Source organism: Eriocheir sinensis, chromosome 19, assembly GCF_024679095.1.
Source record: "Eriocheir sinensis breed Jianghai 21 chromosome 19, ASM2467909v1, whole genome shotgun sequence".
NCBI lineage: Eukaryota > Metazoa > Arthropoda > Malacostraca > Decapoda > Varunidae > Eriocheir > Eriocheir sinensis.
The window spans coordinates 3,297,220-3,315,740 of NC_066527.1; the positions used below are offsets into that span (position 1 = coordinate 3,297,220).

Sequence of the window (18,521 nt, forward strand, 5' to 3'; positions counted from 1 at the left end):
ACTTCTAAAATTTTCCCAAGTAACGATCTTTTATTACTACAGACTCCTACAATGGGCTTAAGTAACATAAAACTTTATACTTCTCAAACGGGCTTAAGTAACTGGATAACAATAATCAGAAGGCTTTATATTAACACTCTTAAAACGGGCTTCATCTTTACAGACTCTTAAAACCGGGCCTACATAATAGGACCGCAATAATCACGAAGCCTTCTATTTAGTCTTGAAGTCTTGAGGGAAAGGCAGGAATATTCGGTGGGTGGGGCGACAGAGGCTCCTGAGGGTAAGCCACCGATCACCGCTCCCCTGGCGCCGCTGACCTCACCCTTCCCCGGGGCCACAGACGGTTACGTTAGCACTCCCGTTGTTTTCTCGTTAGGCCCACCCCTCCCTCTCCCCCTCCCTCCCTTTGTACTGTTAAGAGAGTAAACACTGTCCCACATGACATAAATAAACAGGACGACATCTATCTTTTGTATCTTTTATATCAATGTCTTACGTAAAATAGACGTTCTTTTTGTTTTCGCTAAGACTCCCCCGTTTCTCCCTTTCACATTCACTGTCTTACTTAACGCAAATAAACAATACTATATTTCACCAATGTCTTACGTAATACTGCCTGAGTTTTTATGTCTTCATTTTGTCTACACAGTTTCAAATATCGTATAGTAAGGAGGGCACCATACGCTGTAACACATAACATACGTAAACCGGAATAACTTTAATATGTCTTACTTGATACAGTCTCGTTCTTGTTTTCTTTCGGCACGACAACATGCCCCCTTTCACGAGTACAGCACGTAATCAGGCATTGGTGAGTTGCAGTTTCCTCGAGAGAAAGGTAAAGGAGGGAATGTAAAGTCACGGACGTATGCAAATAAGTATACTGCCTCGGGGTTTAGTTCCGTCTCTCTGCGTGGCCTGAAGTGTGTGGCGAAGGGAAACGTAAGAACATGTCCTACACTGTGTTATTGCAGCACGCTCGGCTTACAACCCAGCGCTGTGAGGTTCTATCCATGGCGGAGTGATGAGGGATGGGCAGTCTCTTCACACCCTTGACTGTTCATAAGCAGTCTTTGAGTGACGAGTATAGCTAGCATGCAACGACTCAGGACAACCACATCCATGAAACTTTTGGCCATTGGGGCTGAATTTATACGAAGGCCGTACTTACACAAAGCCACTTGCCGCTCTCAATCAATTATTCACTCTCTCACTCACGTACTGTACTTCTCCCTTAAGTCTGGTGGTGAATGAAGCCTGCAATCTCAAGAAACGACCCTCTCATACGTCTCATATGTCTCCCGCTACAGAACGTATATATAGCGCGACAGCCTGGGGGGGATGGGCTTGGCTCTAAGAGAACGGCCCTAACTCCAACAAGGCGCCCAAAGGTGTTTATAAGCTTAGCATCAAGATAGGTCCTATACGTGTGTCATTACCCTGCGCCCGCAAACCCTAATAACAGATAGAAAAACTGTAGGCTAACTCCCCAGCCAATGTTCAAAAGAGTTGAAAGAAAGGAAGAAAAGTTAGTACAGTTTAGCAAGATGAATAGTATACTGTCTATGTTACGCTCGCACTTCAAAAAGTCGAACAGGGAAAAAGAACGGCTTCATCGATAGAATGTACACTGACTGTGTCTACGGCCCGCAGTCAAACCACCGAAAAAGTCACGAGAGATAAATGAACATGAATAAATGGACTGCACAATGACTGTCTACTATTTACGAAAAGTAGAGGATAATACATACACCAGTGTTTCCAAATTTACGGACATGATAATCTACGCCAGAGGAGGACGTTCAGGGAGAGAGAGCAACCCGGAGCGATTCACAGCCTCTGAGCAGCCTCGACGACGCGCCAGCGCGTGGGAACGACACGTCTTCCTCCTCCGCCACGACAAACAAGTTATCAAGGGCAACTACTTCCACAGAAAATTTACTTAACACAAAAAGATACACATACGCGTTCAGAGACCCCCCTCCCCACCCCCCCCACACACACACGCAAGCACACACTTTCGCGTTGTGAAGCTATTTCTTAGGCAATATGGGAATCGAGTAACATGACAATTGAGACAAAAATATATTATTTAATGATCAGTATTGTTACTATTCAATACTTATTACTATTCTAGTAGTAGTAGTAGTAGTAGTAGTAGTAGTAGTAGTAGTAGTAGTAGTAGTAGTAGTAGTTGTTGTTGTTGTTGTTGTTGTTATAAAGTAATGGTAGTAGTAGTAGTAGTAGTAGTAGTAGTACTAGTAGTAGTAGTGGTAGTAGTAGTAGTAGTAGTGCGTAGTGTGTATATAGTAATGGTGGTGGTGGCGGTGGAAGCCGTAGCAGTTGTAGTGGTAGTATCATCATCAATACATCATCACAACCTCTGCCCGCGGCTTCGACCTTGTCTTCTCGAGGCCCGAGGCTGGCGTCACGTCACTGAGGCAGCGGTAGAGCACAGTATATAAGGCGGCGCGTCCATCCTCGGCATCAGTTGAGATCTTCTTCAGCCATAGGAAACATGTCTCTCAAGGTACTGGAATGGCAGACGGGGTTTTAACGTCAATATCTCAATACCCGTTGAGAAATTCGCCAACGCATGATATTATCAAAAAACTTGCTTCTTTACGATCTCTTTTCGCGGCTTCTGTCCTCTGTAGGGGAACAGAGAAGATCAAGGTCTAGGGCACCAGTACCCGAGTGTCTGGTGCCGACGGTGGTGTGTGGTGTTACGGTGCAGTGGGGCGGCACTTACTTGCACCCAGTGGATGGGTGGAAGTTCGTAAACAGATCAGTCTTACTCAAGCTCCTTAACGTCTGATTATCCGCCATGGATGAAATTTATTCGGAATACTGCATGATCGTCCTTGCCTAAACAGAAGAGCGATTATTGGCTTCATGAGTTTGAGTATTTGTGTACATTTTCCGTATGCTGTTTCCCAGCCTGTGTTTGCGCCGGCGCTAATAAGTGTCAAGTGTCAGGCTAATCACCTTCTTTTCTTCCTTCTCCTCCTCCAGATCGTCTTGCTGTCCGCCCTCGTGGCCGCCGCCCTCGCCCGTCCCGACAACACTCCACCGTCCTATGGCGCTCCAGCCCCCTCCTACCACGCTCCCGCGCCCTCCTACCACGCCCCCGCTCCCGAGGTGAGTACACACCTTCTCCGTTCTCTCGTGGGATTGGACACAGCCGCCGTCATCGCCGCCAACCCTCTACGTCGCCTACCCTAACCTCCTTTTTTTACCCTCAGTCGCCGCCCAAGTACGACTTCAACTACGCCGTGAACGACGACTACTCCGGCAACAACTACAACGCCCAGGAGACCCGCGACGGCTACAACACCCAGGGCACCTACTACGTGCAGCTGCCCGACGGCCGCCTCCAGAAGGTCACCTACTACGTGGATGGCGACTCCGGCTACGTGGCCGAGGTCACCTACGAGGGTGAGGCCCAGTACCCCGCGCAGAGCTACGGAGCCCCCGCCCCGTCCTACGGCAAGCCCGCCCCATCCTACGGTACCCCTGCCCCATCCTACGGCACCCCCGCCCCATCCTACGGCACCCCAGCACCATCTTATGGGACCCCTGCCCCGTCCTACGGTACCCCCGCCCCGTCCTATGGCACCCCCGCGCCATCTTATGGTGCCCCATCCCATCCTATGGAACCCCGGCGCCATCCTACGGCACCCCCGCCCCCTACAGGCCAGCCTACCAGTGAGGTCCTGGGCAGTATTTATAATGAGTGATTATGGGAACCATCCGTATGAGTAGTTTTCTGTCATACGAATGAGTCATAAAATCACTCAATAGTGCTTCTCTTGCTCATAACAGAGGTGACTGCAGTTGATGAAAGGAGTCCGACACAATGTACGAACATTATATTTTAACACACGTTAAATTATTAAAAACGCTTGAAAAATAAGTATAATGAGTTGTTATTTACATGCGGGCTATATAAATTAAAATATGCTGGTTGTGTATTTATAGGAAACAATTCAATAAACAATACCCCGTAACACTGATTGACATGAATTTTGCTTACAGACCTCCGTCCGCGCTGCCATACGTGACTCACACTCACACAAACACTTGACATATTCTTAGGAGGAGCCACTCCTGCCAAGATAAAGTAGATGAGGATCCTGCATTCTTGGTAAATATACAAAATTAGTCTTTATCACTTACTGTGCTTTACATCCGTAAAGGTTTCAGTATAGAGTTGACCCTACTGCACAGAGCTACCATTAGACAGTGTGTGAGGCCACCTTCTATGAATGAAGGATAACAGAGCTTATGACAACTAGTTGACGGGAAATCTCTTCAGTCTTGGCGCGCTGGCTTCGCGTAAGGGGCCGATTGTTATGGCGACTTTCACTGCGACAACTCAAACACACTCTTCGTTCTTACTCCGAATTTAAGTGGAAACAGGACGAAATCTTCAAGTTTTAGTGCATACAAGCAGGCAGGAGTGTCTCTAGAGTGATTTGGTCGAGGATTCAAGGTAACTTATATAAAATAGCACCATGCGTGCACTTTGAAAACGTTGTGTAAAAAATGGCAAATTTGCGTAACTTTAGGTTGAAATCTTTACGTAAAATGAATGATAACTGTAGGATAGTGAAGTCCACAGTTTTACGTATTAGGAAACAAGAAATGTACGTTTAGTTAGTGCCTACAAGGCAACTCAGCTCAGTTCCCGCGTCGCCTAACTCGCCTTAGGCACGCAGTCAGCTGGGCACTTCCCCTCTGTAAAGGATTATCGCTGTCCTGCCTCTGTTTACTCTCCAAGTAAAGGACCTACAGTTATTCATCGTCTCTGTACCCTTCCCCACAACTGCAAGGATCCAGAGGACGATACAAGAAGACACAGCGTGCAGAACTTCATGGTGAGCAACAGGTTGGCCCAGCGCCTGCATTTGCTGAAGCTCGTCGGGTTCTTCCCCGGGGACGTGCAGGCCGACCTGGACCGGGCCAAGGCAGAGGAGAAGGAGGACGACGCGGTGTTCTGGCCCAGCTTGCCAGGGAGCTGGCCGACGACCAGCCGGACCCGCCGACGGACGAGTTGCTCCTCGCCGCGGTCGGCAACTACGCCGGCTACCTGGCCAGGAAGGTCCAGGCCAACTACTCTGTGGCCGAGTGCTGCAAGCAGGAGCTTGCCCAGCAGGAGGAGATGAAGATTACCGTGGAGCTCGAGAGGGGCGACCCGCCCTCTGTGATGTTCGACGCCCTGGTCGAGCTGGTCGACAGGGGAGAGCTGGAGACGGGCCGGGCGGTCCTGAAGCGGCCATCTCCCAATGGCCCACATGGCGTCCTTCGATGTCGCTGTGGGACTCCCTGATGTGCAGGGAGGACAAGAAGGAGCGCAGGTTGAGGTTCCTCTCCTTGCCATGCGCCACAGGGACGGGTTCAGGCACCTCCTGGAGTTCCTGGCGGCCTCAGACCCGACCTTGCAGGGGTACAGGTGCCAGGAGGGCACAACCTGGCCAACACCATCTTGCCGCACATCAGCAGGTCCCTCTTCAACTGTTTCGGTGCTAATTTCTCCAAGGACGTGACCTCAGAAGCGAGGAAGAACAAGGCCTTGAAGCAGCCGACCGGCAGGAAGAGGAGCAGTATCGAGGAGGGCAGGAAGGAGACGGCGAGGAACAGGACGTGTACAAGTCCAGGAAACTGACCGGGGCCCACAAGTCATAGGCCAAAAGGCTAAAGTGATTGTTCAGGGACGAGGCCAGATAGCCGGCAAGACGTGCTGCGGCAATAGTGACATCGGAATTCAACCAAAATAAGTTGTGATTGTATATAGAAAAATGAATATTTTGCTTTTGTTGAGTAAAATTAAGATGTTTCTGCATGCTTTCCTCAAGTATTAAGTTTCTAATGTGAAAATTAAGTGATTTATTAGATGTTAAAAACTTACGTAAAAAATTGCACTAAATAAAAAAAAATAAGTAGCTATTTCGGGCAAAAACTTACAAGATATGCTAAATATTGCTATTGATTCTGAAAATATAAGTGATTATCTCTGCATTTGGTGATGTTTGTGCATCTAGCGTAAAATCTGAGGATTTTATAGCCTTTTTAAGTTTTGTTATACTTATATAAAAAACAATTAATCGGGATTTTATTAGGGAACGACTTTGAATTTTTTGATACCGCTGCTCATGGAGACTCATATATGCCTAAGGGAGGTGCCTGTTTTAGTTTCAGGTCGCTAGCTGCTTTGGTTTTGAAAATATTTAAATTTTAAATTTTTGAAAATCGGCCCCCTGCGAATCGGCCCCGCGCCCCGTTTCCCGTCAAGAGATTGTGGCTTATGGTTCACAATCTTATCTTGGTCAAGCATCGCGTTAAGCAGCAGAAGGCACATGCTGCTGGAAATATTACTCTTTCAAGCTAGTGGAGAATGAAAACTCTGAATCCTTTTGTAGATTTATTGAATGACTTAGAAAAGGATGATGAGAAAACAAAGGCAATGTCCATTATAACTTACTCTTTCAGTATCTTACCAGACAAACCATCCTCCCATTACTTTCCTATAGCTTGCCTGCTTTAGTCGGTGTCTGAAAACATTGAAATATCACCTGTGCTGTGATGACCCGCGCTATGTTGTGCTTGTGTGGATGAATTACAAGAAAATCATCTTTGTAGCAATTGGATGCCTTTCAAAGCCAAATTAGCTAAACAACCAATGTTGCACAACGCAACCTTGAATAACATTATCCACCTAGGTGGGATTTTGCTACCATTCACCCCCATTGGACAATAATATTACCATCCCCCTTGGCAGGTTTCGATACCCCTCGACCCCTGAATAGTAACATATCGAGTTTTCTTTGTGCCCTTCAGGTGCTTCTGTTACTGTTAAAAAAAAAATGGACACGGCAATACACATTCATATGAAAACCATGACATTACTGTACTGGGAACTACCCAGTTAATCAGAATATTATCCAAACGTATCATGAGGTCATCTATATACAGCAAAAGTCTGTTCAGTAACTATCCAAGTTTAATTAACTGGCTGAGCTGCTAAGAATTGTAACCTGCTTCTGCAATATAGCAAACTAACGCCGCTAAAATAGTAACCTACCGCTGCTTACTTTGCCGTTAAATCTAAGAAACAAGAAAAATCCAACATAGTTGTCAGAGAAATGGATAGCATGTTAATATATACCAGTAAAAAGCAATGTTAACCACTGTAGTGTAATTCTGGATAAATACCAATAGCACTAACCTTTTTTTAAGTGCGTCAGCAGGCTCTCTTGCGGGGCCTCTTGGACGGCCACAGCTCCTTAGTGGCGCAGGTGAATTGTATCAATAGTGCCTGCTGTGGTGTATGACTCTTGCTTGGCCCATGCTGCCCCCGGTGCTCCACTTGAACCAAAGTCGCTGAAGGTAAGGTCGATATAAGATCTGGGCAGCACATGCGTCCTTGGGATCACAAAGTCCGCAGGCAGACCACTCGGCCACGGCCTCTCTTGGTGATTGCAGTCCTCTTTACTTCTAGATGGTAAGGTCATATTAATTTTGAGTTTGACTAAAAAGTTTGGCTATAATCATGGTTGATGGATTTATTTTCATAATTTTGAATGATTTATATACTCAATATGCGTGAAATCTCATTTTCAAGTGGTATTCGTTGGCTTAAGCTCAGAAAAATATCATTTACAATAAATCATTTAACAATAAATCAGACACGAATTACGTAAACTACTCAAGCCAAATCCACCAATATTACTTCTAGTCAAGTCAAATACAATGTGCCGTTCACTGGCCTTACCTGTTGTAGTGTGCTTTATTTGCAGATTGTTTCTTGCACTTGACAGCAATGTGACGGTGACAAGTCCGGTACTGTCAAGGCTGCATTTCTCAGCCAGCTCTTCATAGAAAGTCTAATTGAATATGTTCCTCGTTAGTATGTTCCCCGGAAACAGCTACTCATCCGTACGGTCTTCGAGGGCGCCCCGTCGCGGGAAATCATTGTGGGCTGGCCGTGGCGGGCGTCGAGGGTCACCGTGTTCACTGCTAATTACAGGTGTCATAACGGGGCGATGGGACAGAGGAGGAAAACTCATAAAGCTAAGCATTTTTATGGTGAAAATCGAAGACTTATGATATGACTCGGGTCTTATACGCCATAATGTCCACGAATGACATTCGTAAGCTAATGAGTGCTTTATGAATACGGTCCCCGGGACCCCCCGCGGCGGCCAGCACAACCAGGCCTGCAGTCCTCGCCACGCCCGGCGGAGAGTCAAAACACAGACGCGGAGATGAATAATAAAATAACCAAACAATAAATAGTTTCTTCACCCCCTGCTGCCACGGCCAGACGGCACAGGAGTGAAAGAACTTGACACGCGGTACGCAGCACGCCGCCAAGGGGAAAAGAAAGGGTACTCACCGAGGGGACTCTGCCGGCAGCCACTTCACGGTTGTTGTCTTGCTTCTGCTGAAGGAGAGAAAAAAACATGTTAGCTTAATATTACAATGAAGGCCATATCGTGCACCTTTCCTCCCTCAATTCACCAGTAAATGTACAAAATATATCAACTAGCGAAGTCACCGACACGACAAGTAGAGAACTTGAGCCAAGCTTGGGCGAACAGTTACTACACGAAATGAATCACAAACTAACGTACGATGAAGCCTCTGAGAATCCATTCCAGCACCACCACCATCATCATTATATCCATCACACCACAAATACCATCATCGACAATATCAACAAGGTGAATATATCAACATAAACATACTAACCTCTTCCAAATATTTCCTCCCAAGCCTCTGCAGCCTGTCACGACACTAAGGTTCACTATTGACACTGTACGCCCACTCGCTTATCACATTAATCACTTACGTATCAAACAGTGTATCAAGTAAGCTAATAAATGTTCAATTCCCTTAGTCACTTTTCGCTTTCAATCACCAACACACGCCAGGCCGTTGACTAGGCTATTGAAGAAGCTTATAAATGTCAACTTTCAAGTCACGTGACTAAAGCAGCGGTAAAGCACAGTATATAAGGTGGCGGGTTCCTCCTCCTTCATCAGTTGAGCTCATCATCAGCTACAGGAAACATGTCTCTCAAGGTATAACAGTGCACGAAGAGAGCTTGTCTTAACCGCTTCTTTCGTTTGCTTTTCTGTCACTTTCTTGATTTATTTTAATGCCGATAATATTTGACTTTGCTTATTCTTTGGCAACTGGACAGGTCTCAGGTAACCTCTTTCACTATCTCAGGTAGCCACTTTCATTTTCGTTACTGCCATTGCTTCTCTGCAACTCACGAGATATTTGTAGAGGGCTTTTTTCGTTCATATTACTAGCGATTTTCTAGTCTGTTATTCTTCAGCAACAGAAAACGTCTCAGGTAGCATGTTTTCTTGATGCTACTTCATTACTTCACTAACTCAGGAGATACATTCGTAGAGCTTTTTTCGGTCATTTTACCACCGACTATCTTCGCCTTTTCTTTGTCTTCTTCAGCCACGGAAAACACGCCTCTCTCAGCAATGCAAGAACAGACTCCAGCGGTAGCCTATTTTTTCTGACGATTTGGTTAAGTTGTTGTTTTTCCTCTTCTTCTTTTTCTTCTTCTTCTTTATTCAGCAAATGGACCCACGCCTCTCTAGGTAATGCAAAAACAGACTCCAGCGATAGTCTCACTTACTGACAGTTTGGTAAAATTTTGGTATAGTACGAGTCATTTACACCATTTTACATCATTCAGGTATCATTTACACTCGGTAAATATGGAGGTGTAACATTGTATCCGCCTCTTTGGTTTAGTTTTTGGTTTCAATTTCTTTTATTTCACCAGGCGTCGTTTGCATTCTAATTTGGCGCATTCGTGGACCAATTACACGCTTCAAATACCTTACTGCAGGGAGCGTCTCTAGCGGCAGCCCTTTCCCCGCTACTTTGAATTGATTTTCTGTTTAATAATTCACGAAGCTTTTTTGCTTTCATTTAGTTCGTCCAGGTTTCTAGTTTCGTTTAGTTCGTTCTGGGTTTTTAGTTTCATTTGGTCAGTTTTGGTTTCTAGTTTAATTTTGTTCGTTCAGGTTTCCATCACACACTCCTTTACGGCTGCGTTTTCTATGAAGCTTCTGTGATACCAGATGGCATTTTATTAACTTGGTGTACATGTGTAAGATATAAGTAACTCTTGGGTCTTTTATTACTGCAGGTTACATTATCTTATTCTTTAATATCAAATGCTCTGTAACGCCTGAGATGAGAAAGGACGCAATCAATTTGTTAGTCATATACATGCAAGATGAGAGTAATCTCTTGCAAAATTCGGCTTAATTTAGTTAATTTTTCTTCTTAATTACCTGTAGTTTATCTTAATCAATGTAGACTTCTGTAGGTTTTTAATCAAACTCTACCAAGTTGCTGTGATGAAACAGGACACATGATGTGTTCACTGGGTGTGTTAATGCTATACAAAATTAACCCTTTGCTGCATCAGGAAGAGCTTCTTGTTACACTCAAGAACTGCAGATGAAGTAAGATTTCCTCACTCTGCCTGTCTGTGCTTAGTATGTGTTGCTACGAGCCACACCCACTTTCCTCTTGCTGGTCTTCTTGCCGTGTGTGTGGCTAGGGCGGGTCTGTGTGACTATACGACTGTCTGTGTGCCAGTGTTTCTCTCCGCCAGTGTGACTCAACAGCTATTCGTCAGGGTCACTTCAAGCCTTCCTCATCTACATCAGGCTGTCTTATGTTCGAAAGTCTCTGCTTTTACCTTTGTTTCACACGCACTTCACCTCCTCATTTTCCTTCAGGTTGTTCTGCTGTCCGCCCTCGTGGCCACCGCTCTCGCCCGTCCCGACAGCCCCCCAGCTTCCTACGGTGCACCCGCCCCCTCCTACCGCGCCCCTGCGCCCTCCTACCACGCCCCTTCCCCCGACGTAAGTACACAGCCTACACCGCTGCCTCATGAGGGGGCCGCCGCCCCGCAGCCGCGCTGTTCACCGCCGACATGGAGAAATAATCGTACAAGAAGTCTGTAAATGACCTGTGTGGCCTACACGGGGCAGCTTCTGGAAACTTAACAGCATTATGCATTACGCGAATGTCTCTAACCTTTTCATTAAATATGTCTTTCACGCTTGCTCTCAACACATGACTTCTTAAACCTAAATATAAATAATAAACTTTATCCCACTGCAAAGAGTCCTCCCTTGCTCTTGTGATACATGAGCCGTGCACCGATTGGCGCCGCTTTCTCCTCGCCGCTACAACATGCTCTTGTCTCCTCAGTCGCCGCCCAGATATGACTTCAACTACGCCGTGAAGGACGACTATTCCGGCAACAACTACAACGCCCAGGAGACCCGCGACGGCTACAACACCCAGGGCACCTACTACGTGCAGCTGCCCGACGGCCGCATTCAGAAAGTCACCTACTACGTTGACGGCGACTCTGGCTACGTAGCCGAGGTCACCTACGAGGGTGAGGCCCAGTACCCCGCGCAGAGCTACGGAAAGCCCGCCCCATCCTACGGCAAGCCCGCCCCATCCTATGGCACCCCCGTCCCCTCCTACCAGTAAGGATTCCCACCCCAAGGAGAAGAGATACCGGGACCTCTTACGGGCTGGAACCCCAGCCTACTAGCGAGGCCCTCGCACCTACCCTTCAGCCATGATGTATATTTATTAAACAATCACGAATTTCACTTGTTGTTTCACCATTGCCTGCCCGCTGCAGGGACTGATACAGACCCCCTCACACACCTAAACACCGAATGACAATCATTCGCCCAGACTGTGTCAAACAATGGCGGCTGCGTCAAGTAGCAAGACACGGACGATAACAACGACTGGTGGACAGAGTTATCGGAAAAGCGTGTCTCTAGAGTGGTCAGCACACAATTAGTGAATGTACTCTCCGTTCCAAGGACTTCACGCACATCTTTTGCTGCCGTTGAGTAGACTGACACCAGAGGCACGTCCTCAACATACTGAACATTCGAATCAATTTTCAGCTAGGAACACTGATAGTAACCGTGGACCATACAAACAGCACTACTGCAAACTGTTACCCCAAAGTCAACTTGGCTGGGGAGGCGGTGGCTGAGTGGTTAGCGTGCCGGCTCCGCATTCACAGCGTTCAGGATGATGCGAGTTTGAATCCGCCGCTAACCACCTGGGAGTTTTTAGTCACCCCCGAGTGGCTTATGACTACCCACATGCTGTCCTGAAGACCACCCATCAACCCGGACTCTAGAAGAAGCTATGCAAGTGAAATCAAGAATGAGCTCCGGGGAGCAGCATTAGCCAATAAAAATGGCGCCACTATAAACAATTGCATGCGTCATGACGGGCTCGGGCCGACCATCAGGCCCCTAAGAAGCCTACCGGCGCTGTAGGTCATATGTATAAAAAAAAAAAGTCAGCCATGAGGCAACAGTACAAAGCAAACGATATTAATCTTGACGTATATATTCAAAACACAAGAAAACATATAATAGATAGGGAATCACGGGAACCAAACTAAGCCGAAGGATACTCGAAAGCAACAGTCAGGACCAAAGAATTCAATGTTTTCTACAGGCTCTCATCATTGTTGCCAGATCAAAACACAAACTCGTTACCGAAGTTCCCATTCCTCATTACCAAATTCAGTTATTCATTGCCATTTTTTTTTATAATGAAGCCTTACACCCTCGAGCAAGTGGATATAAACCAATACCTTGTTTATTGGCATTATGGTTATTGCTTTTCTTACAGGAGAGAGCAGGTAAAGGACAAAAAAAGTCCCGCTTTTCGCTGCTCCTGTAAAGAAAAAGAACGAGAGGCCAAAAAGAGAGGGTCAATTTCGGATGGAGGTCAATGTTCGCATGACAAGGTAGACTAACATGGGTAATCGGACTCAGCCGCCAGTTCAGCTCCTACAACAAGCCATGCCGATTCCCTACCCAACGGATTTTGCATAAACCAATCTGACCGAGTTTTGAAAAGTATCAAATGGCAACTCTGTGCGTGTGTGTGTGTGTGTGTGTGTGTATGTGTGTGTGTGTGTGTGTGTGTGTGTGTGTGTGTGTGTGTGTGTGTGTGTGTGTTGCCATCTCTGCGCGCTCCATTCCCTAAGACCGCCAGCAAAGGTGTGGTGTGTGGGGCAATATATGTAATAGCAGTAGCAGTGACAGTCGTAGTTGTGGCATTAGTAAACAATAGTAGTAGTAGTAGTAGTAGTAGTAGTAGTAGTAATAGGTAGTAGTAGTAGTAGTAGGCATAGTAGCAGAAGTAGTAGTAGTAGTAACAGTAGAAGTAGAAGTATTAACAGTAGTAGTAGTAGTAGTAGTAGTAGTAGTAGTAGTAGTAGTAGTAGTAGTGGTGATACAGATCGATGGTGGTGGTGACGCGGAAGACATTTAAACAGACAGATAAGCATTAGCAATCACAGATGCATGCACACATCCACTGGGGTTCGAACCGGCTAGCCCTGGCTCTCTAATTTCATGGCTTGATCAACCTGACCCAGTAGACCACCGCGCCCTAAATGTAGTAAACAATAATCAAAGGCTTCATTCTCACAAACTCCTTAACGAAAACAGGGATTAATTAAGTAACAGCGCCGTAATAACGAAGCTTTATTTTAACACTTCTAAAATTTTCCCAAGTAACGATTTTTATTACTACAGACTCCTACAATGGGCTTAAGTAACATAAAACTTTATACTTCTCAAACGGGCTTAAGTAACTGGATAACAATAATCAGAAGGCTTTATATTAACACTCTTAAAACGGGCTTCATCTTTACAGACTCCTAAAACCGGGCCTACATAACAGGACCGCAATAATCACGAAGCCTTATATTTAGTCTTGAAGTCTTGAGGGAAAGGCAGGAATAGGCGGTGGGTGGGGCGACAGAGGCTCCTGAGGGTAAGCCACCGATCACCGCTCCCCTGGCGCCGCTGACCTCACCCTTCCCCGGGGCCACAGACAATTACGTTAGCACTCCCGTTGTTTTCTCGTTAGGCCCACCCCTCCCTCTCCCCCTCCCTCCCTTTGTACTGTTAAGAGAGTAAACACTGTCCCACATGACATAAATAAACAGGACGACATCTATCTTTTGTATCTTTTATATCAATGTCTTACGTAAAATAGGCGTTCTTTTTGTTTTCGCTAAGACTCCCCCGTTTCCCCCTTTCACATTCACTGTCTTACTTAACGTAAATAAACAATACTATATTTCACCAATGTCTTACGTAATACTGCCTGAGTTTTTATGTCTTCGTTTTGTCTACACAGTTTCAAATATCGTATAGTAAGGAGGGCACCATACGCTGTAACACATAACATACGTAAACCGGAATAACTTTAATATGTCTTACTTGATACAGTCTCGTTCTTGTTTTCTTTCGGCACGACAACATGCCCCCTTTCACGAGTCCAGCACGTAATCAGGCATTGGTGAGTTGCAGTTTCCTCGAGAGAAAGGTAAAGGAGGGAATGTAAAGTCACGGACGTATGCAAATAAGTATACTGCCTCGGGGTTTAGTTCCGTCTCTCTGCGTGGCCTGAAGTGTGTGGCGAAGGGAAACGTAAGAACATGTCCTACACTGTGTTATTGCAGCACGCTCGGCTTACAACCCAGCGCTGTGAGGTTCTATCCATGGCGGAGTGATGAGGGATGGGCAGTCTCTTCACACCCTTGACTGTTCATAAGCAGTCTTTGAGTGACGAGTATAGCTAGCATGCAACTACTCAGGACAACCACATCCATGAAACTCTTGGCCATTGGGGCTGAATTTATACGAAGGCCGTACTTACACAAAGCCACTTGCCGCTCTCAAATAATTATTCACTCTCTCACTCACGTACTGTACTTCTCCCTTAAGTCTGGTGGTGAATGAAGCCTGCAATCTCAAGAAACGACCCTCTCATGCGTCTCATGTCTCCCGCTACAGAACGTATATATAGCGCGACAGCCTTGGGGGGGGGCTTGGCTCTAAGAGAACGGACCTAACTCCAACAAGGCGCCCAAAGGTGTTTATAAGCTTAGCATCAAGATAGGTCCTATACGTGTGTCATTACCCTGCACCCGCAAACCCTAATAACAGATAGAAAAACTGTACGCTAACTGCCCAGCCAATGTTCAAAGGAGTTGAAAGAAAGGAAGCAAAGTTAGTACAGTTTAGCAAGATGAATAGTATACTGTCTATGTTACGCTCGCACTTCAAAAAGTCGAACAGGGAAAAAGAACGGCTTCATCGATAGAATGTACACTGACTGTGTCTACGGCCCGCAGTCAAACCACCGAAAAAGTCACGAGAGATAAATGAACATGAATAAATGGACTGCACAATGACTGTCTACTATTTACGAAAAGTAGAGGATAATACATACACCAGTGTTTCCAAATTTACGGACATGATAATCTACGCCAGAGGAGGACGTTCAGGGAGAGAGAGCAACCCGGAGCGATTCACAGCCTCTGAGCAGCCTCGACGACGCGCCAGCGCGTGGGAACGACACGTCTTCCTCCTCCGCCACGACAAACAAGTTATCAAGGGTAACTACTTCCACAGAAAATTTACTTAACACAAAAAGATACACATACGCGTTCAGACCCCCATCCCCACACACACACACACACACACACACACGCAAGCACACACTTTCGCGTTGTGAAGCTATTTCTTGGGCGATATGGGAATCGCGTAACATGATAATTGAGACAAAAAAAATTATTTAATGATCAGTATTGTTACTATTCAATACTTATTACTATTCTAGTAGTAGTAGTAGTAGTAGTAGTAGTAGTAGTAGTAGTAGTAGTAGTAGTAGTTGTTGTTGTTGTTGTTGTTGTTCTTGTTACAAAGTAATGGTAGTAGTAGTAGTAGTAGCAGTAATAGTACTAGTAGTAGTAGTAGTAGTAGTAGTAGTAGCAGTAGTGGTAGTAGTAGTAGTAGTAGTAGTGCGTAGTGTGCAGTAGTGGTAGTGGTGGTGGAAGCCGTAGCAGTTGTAGTGGTAGTATCATCATCAATACATCATCACAACCTCTGCCCGCGGCTTCGACCTTGTCTTCTCGCGGCCCGAGGCTGGCGTCACGTCACTGAGGCAGCGGTAGAGCACAGTATATAAGGCGGCGCGTCCATCCTCGGCATCAGTTGAGATCTTCTTCAGCCATAGGAAACATGTCTCTCAAGGTAGTGGAATGGCAGACGGGGTTTTAACGTCAATATCTCAATACCCGTTCAGAAATTCGCCAACGCATGATATTATCAAAAAACTTGCTTCTTTACGATCTCTTTTCGCGGCTTCTGTCCTCTGTAGGGGAACAGAGAAGATCAAGGTCTAGGGCACCAGTACCCGAGTGTCTGGTGCCGATGGTGGTGTGTGGTGTTACGGTGCAGTGGGGCGGCACTTACTTGCACCCAGAGGATGGGTGGGAGTTCGTGCACAGATCAGTCTTACTCAAGCTCCTTAACGTCTGATTATCTGCCATGGATAAAATTTATTCGGAATACTGCATGATCGTCCTTGATTAAAAAGAAGAGCGATTATTGGCTTCATGAGTTTGAGTATTTGTGTACATTTTCCGTATGCTGTTTCCCAGCCTGTGTTTGCGCCGGCGCTAATAAGTGTCAAGTGTCAGGCTAATCACCTTCTTTTCTTCCTTCTCCTCCTCCAGGTCGTCTTGCTGTCCGCCCTCGTGGCCGCCGCCCTCGCCCGTCCCGACAACACTCCACCGTCCTATGGCGCTCCAGCCCCCTCCTACCACGCTCCCGCGCCCTCCTACCACGCCCCCGCTCCCGAGGTGAGTACACACCTTCCCCGTTCTCTTGTGGGATTGGACACAGCCGCCGTCATCGCCGCCAACCCTCTACGTCGCCTACCCTAACCTTTTTTTACCCTCAGTCGCCGCCCAAGTACGACTTCAACTACGCCGTGAACGACGACTACTCCGGCAACAACTACAACGCCCAGGAGACCCGCGACGGCTACAACACCCAGGGCACCTACTACGTGCAGCTGCCCGACGGCCGCCTCCAGAAGGTCACCTACTACGTGGATGGCGACTCCGGCTACGTGGCCGAGGTCACCTACGAGGGTGAGGCCCAGTACCCCGCGCAGAGCTACGGAGCCCCCGCCCCGTCCTACGGCAAGCCCGCCCCATCCTACGGTACCCCTGCCCCATCCTACGGCACCCCAGCCCCATCCTACGGCACCCCAGCCCCATCTTATGGGACCCCCGCCCCGTCCTATGGCACCCCCGCGCCATCTTATGGTACCCCCGCCCCATCCTATGGAACCCCGGCGCCATCCTACGGCACCCCCGCCCCCTACAGGCCAGCCTACCAGTGAGGTCCTGGGCAGTATTTATAATGAGTGATTATGGGAACCATCCGTATGAGTAGTTTTCTGTCATACGAATGAGTCATAAAATCACTCAATAGTGCTTCTCTTGCTCATAACAGAGGTGACTGCAGTTGATGAAAGGAGTCCGACACAATGTACGAACATTATATTTTAACACACGTTAAATTATTAAAAACGCTTGAAAAATAAGTATAATGAGTTGTTATTTACATGCGGGCTATATAAATTAAAATATGCTGGTTGTGTATTTATAGGAAACAATTCAATAAACAATACCCCGTAACACTGATTGACATGAATTTTGCTTACAGACCTCCGTCCGCGCTGCCATACGTGACTCACACTCACACAAACACTTGACATATTCTTAGGAGGAGCCACTCCTGCCAAGATAAAGTAGATGAGGATCCTGCATTCTTGGTAAATATACAAAATTAGTCTTTATCACTTACTGTGCTTTACATCCGTGAAGGTTTCAGTGTAGAGTTGACCCTACTGCACAGAGCTACCATTAGACAGTGTGTGAGGCCACCTTCTATGAATGAAGGATAACAGAGCTTATGGTTCACAATCTTATCTTGGTCAAGCATCGCGTTATGGCAGCACAAGGCACATGCTGCTGGAAATATTACTCTTTCAAGCTAGTGGAGAATGAAAACTCTGAATCCTTTTGTAGATTTATTGAATGACTTAGAAAAGGATGATGAGAAAACAAAGGCAATGTTCATTATAACTTACTCTTTCAGTATCTTACCTGACAAACCATCCTCCCATTACTTTCCTATAGCTTGCCTGCTTTAGTCGGTGTCTGAAAACTTTGAAATATCACCTGTGCTGTGATGACCCGCGCTATGTTGTGCTTGTGTGGATGAATTATAAGAAAATCATCTTTGTAGCAATTGGATGCCTTTCAAAGCCAAATTAGCTAAACAACCAATGTTGCACAACGTAACCTTAAATAACATTATCCACCTAGGTGGGATTTTGCTACCATTCACCCCCATTGGACAATAATATTACCATCCCCCTTGGCAGGTTTCGATACCCCTCGACCCCTGAATAGTAACATATCGAATTTTCTTTGTGCCCTTCAGGTGCTTCTGTCACTGTTTAAAAAAATGGACACGGCAATACACATTTACATGAAAACCATAACATTACTGTACTGGGAACTACCCAGTTAA

General features: G+C 46.3%; 2 protein-coding genes across 2 annotated transcripts; both read left to right on the forward strand.

The window, feature by feature from the left end:
• The first annotated feature begins 2,471 nt into the window (after nt 1-2,471).
• Nucleotides 2,472-11,684, forward strand: LOC127000946 (cuticle protein 19.8-like). Its single transcript, XM_050865122.1, is given in 7 exon segments — nt 2,472-2,533; nt 3,019-3,144; nt 3,249-3,660; nt 3,663-3,711; nt 9,032-9,089; nt 10,791-10,916; nt 11,269-11,684. Coding segments are annotated over 7 exon segments (1,074 nt in total). The 5' UTR covers nt 2,472-2,521; the 3' UTR covers nt 11,560-11,684.
• A 4,452-nt stretch (nt 11,685-16,136) lies between these two features.
• On the forward strand, nt 16,137-17,628 carry LOC127000529 (uncharacterized). Its single transcript, XM_050864268.1, has 3 exons — nt 16,137-16,163; nt 16,649-16,774; nt 16,876-17,628. Exons 1-3 carry the CDS (start codon nt 16,152-16,154, stop codon nt 17,320-17,322), a joined length of 585 nt encoding a protein of 194 aa, XP_050720225.1. The 5' UTR covers nt 16,137-16,151; the 3' UTR covers nt 17,323-17,628.
• The last annotated feature ends 893 nt before the right edge of the window (nt 17,629-18,521 follow it).

Excerpts from the sequence above, each read along its gene's own strand:
- LOC127000529 (XM_050864268.1), top strand. Across the intron at positions 16,775-16,875 it reads ACCACGCCCCCGCTCCCGAG|TCGCCGCCCAAGTACGACTT; the intron begins GTGAGTACACAC and ends TTTTACCCTCAG.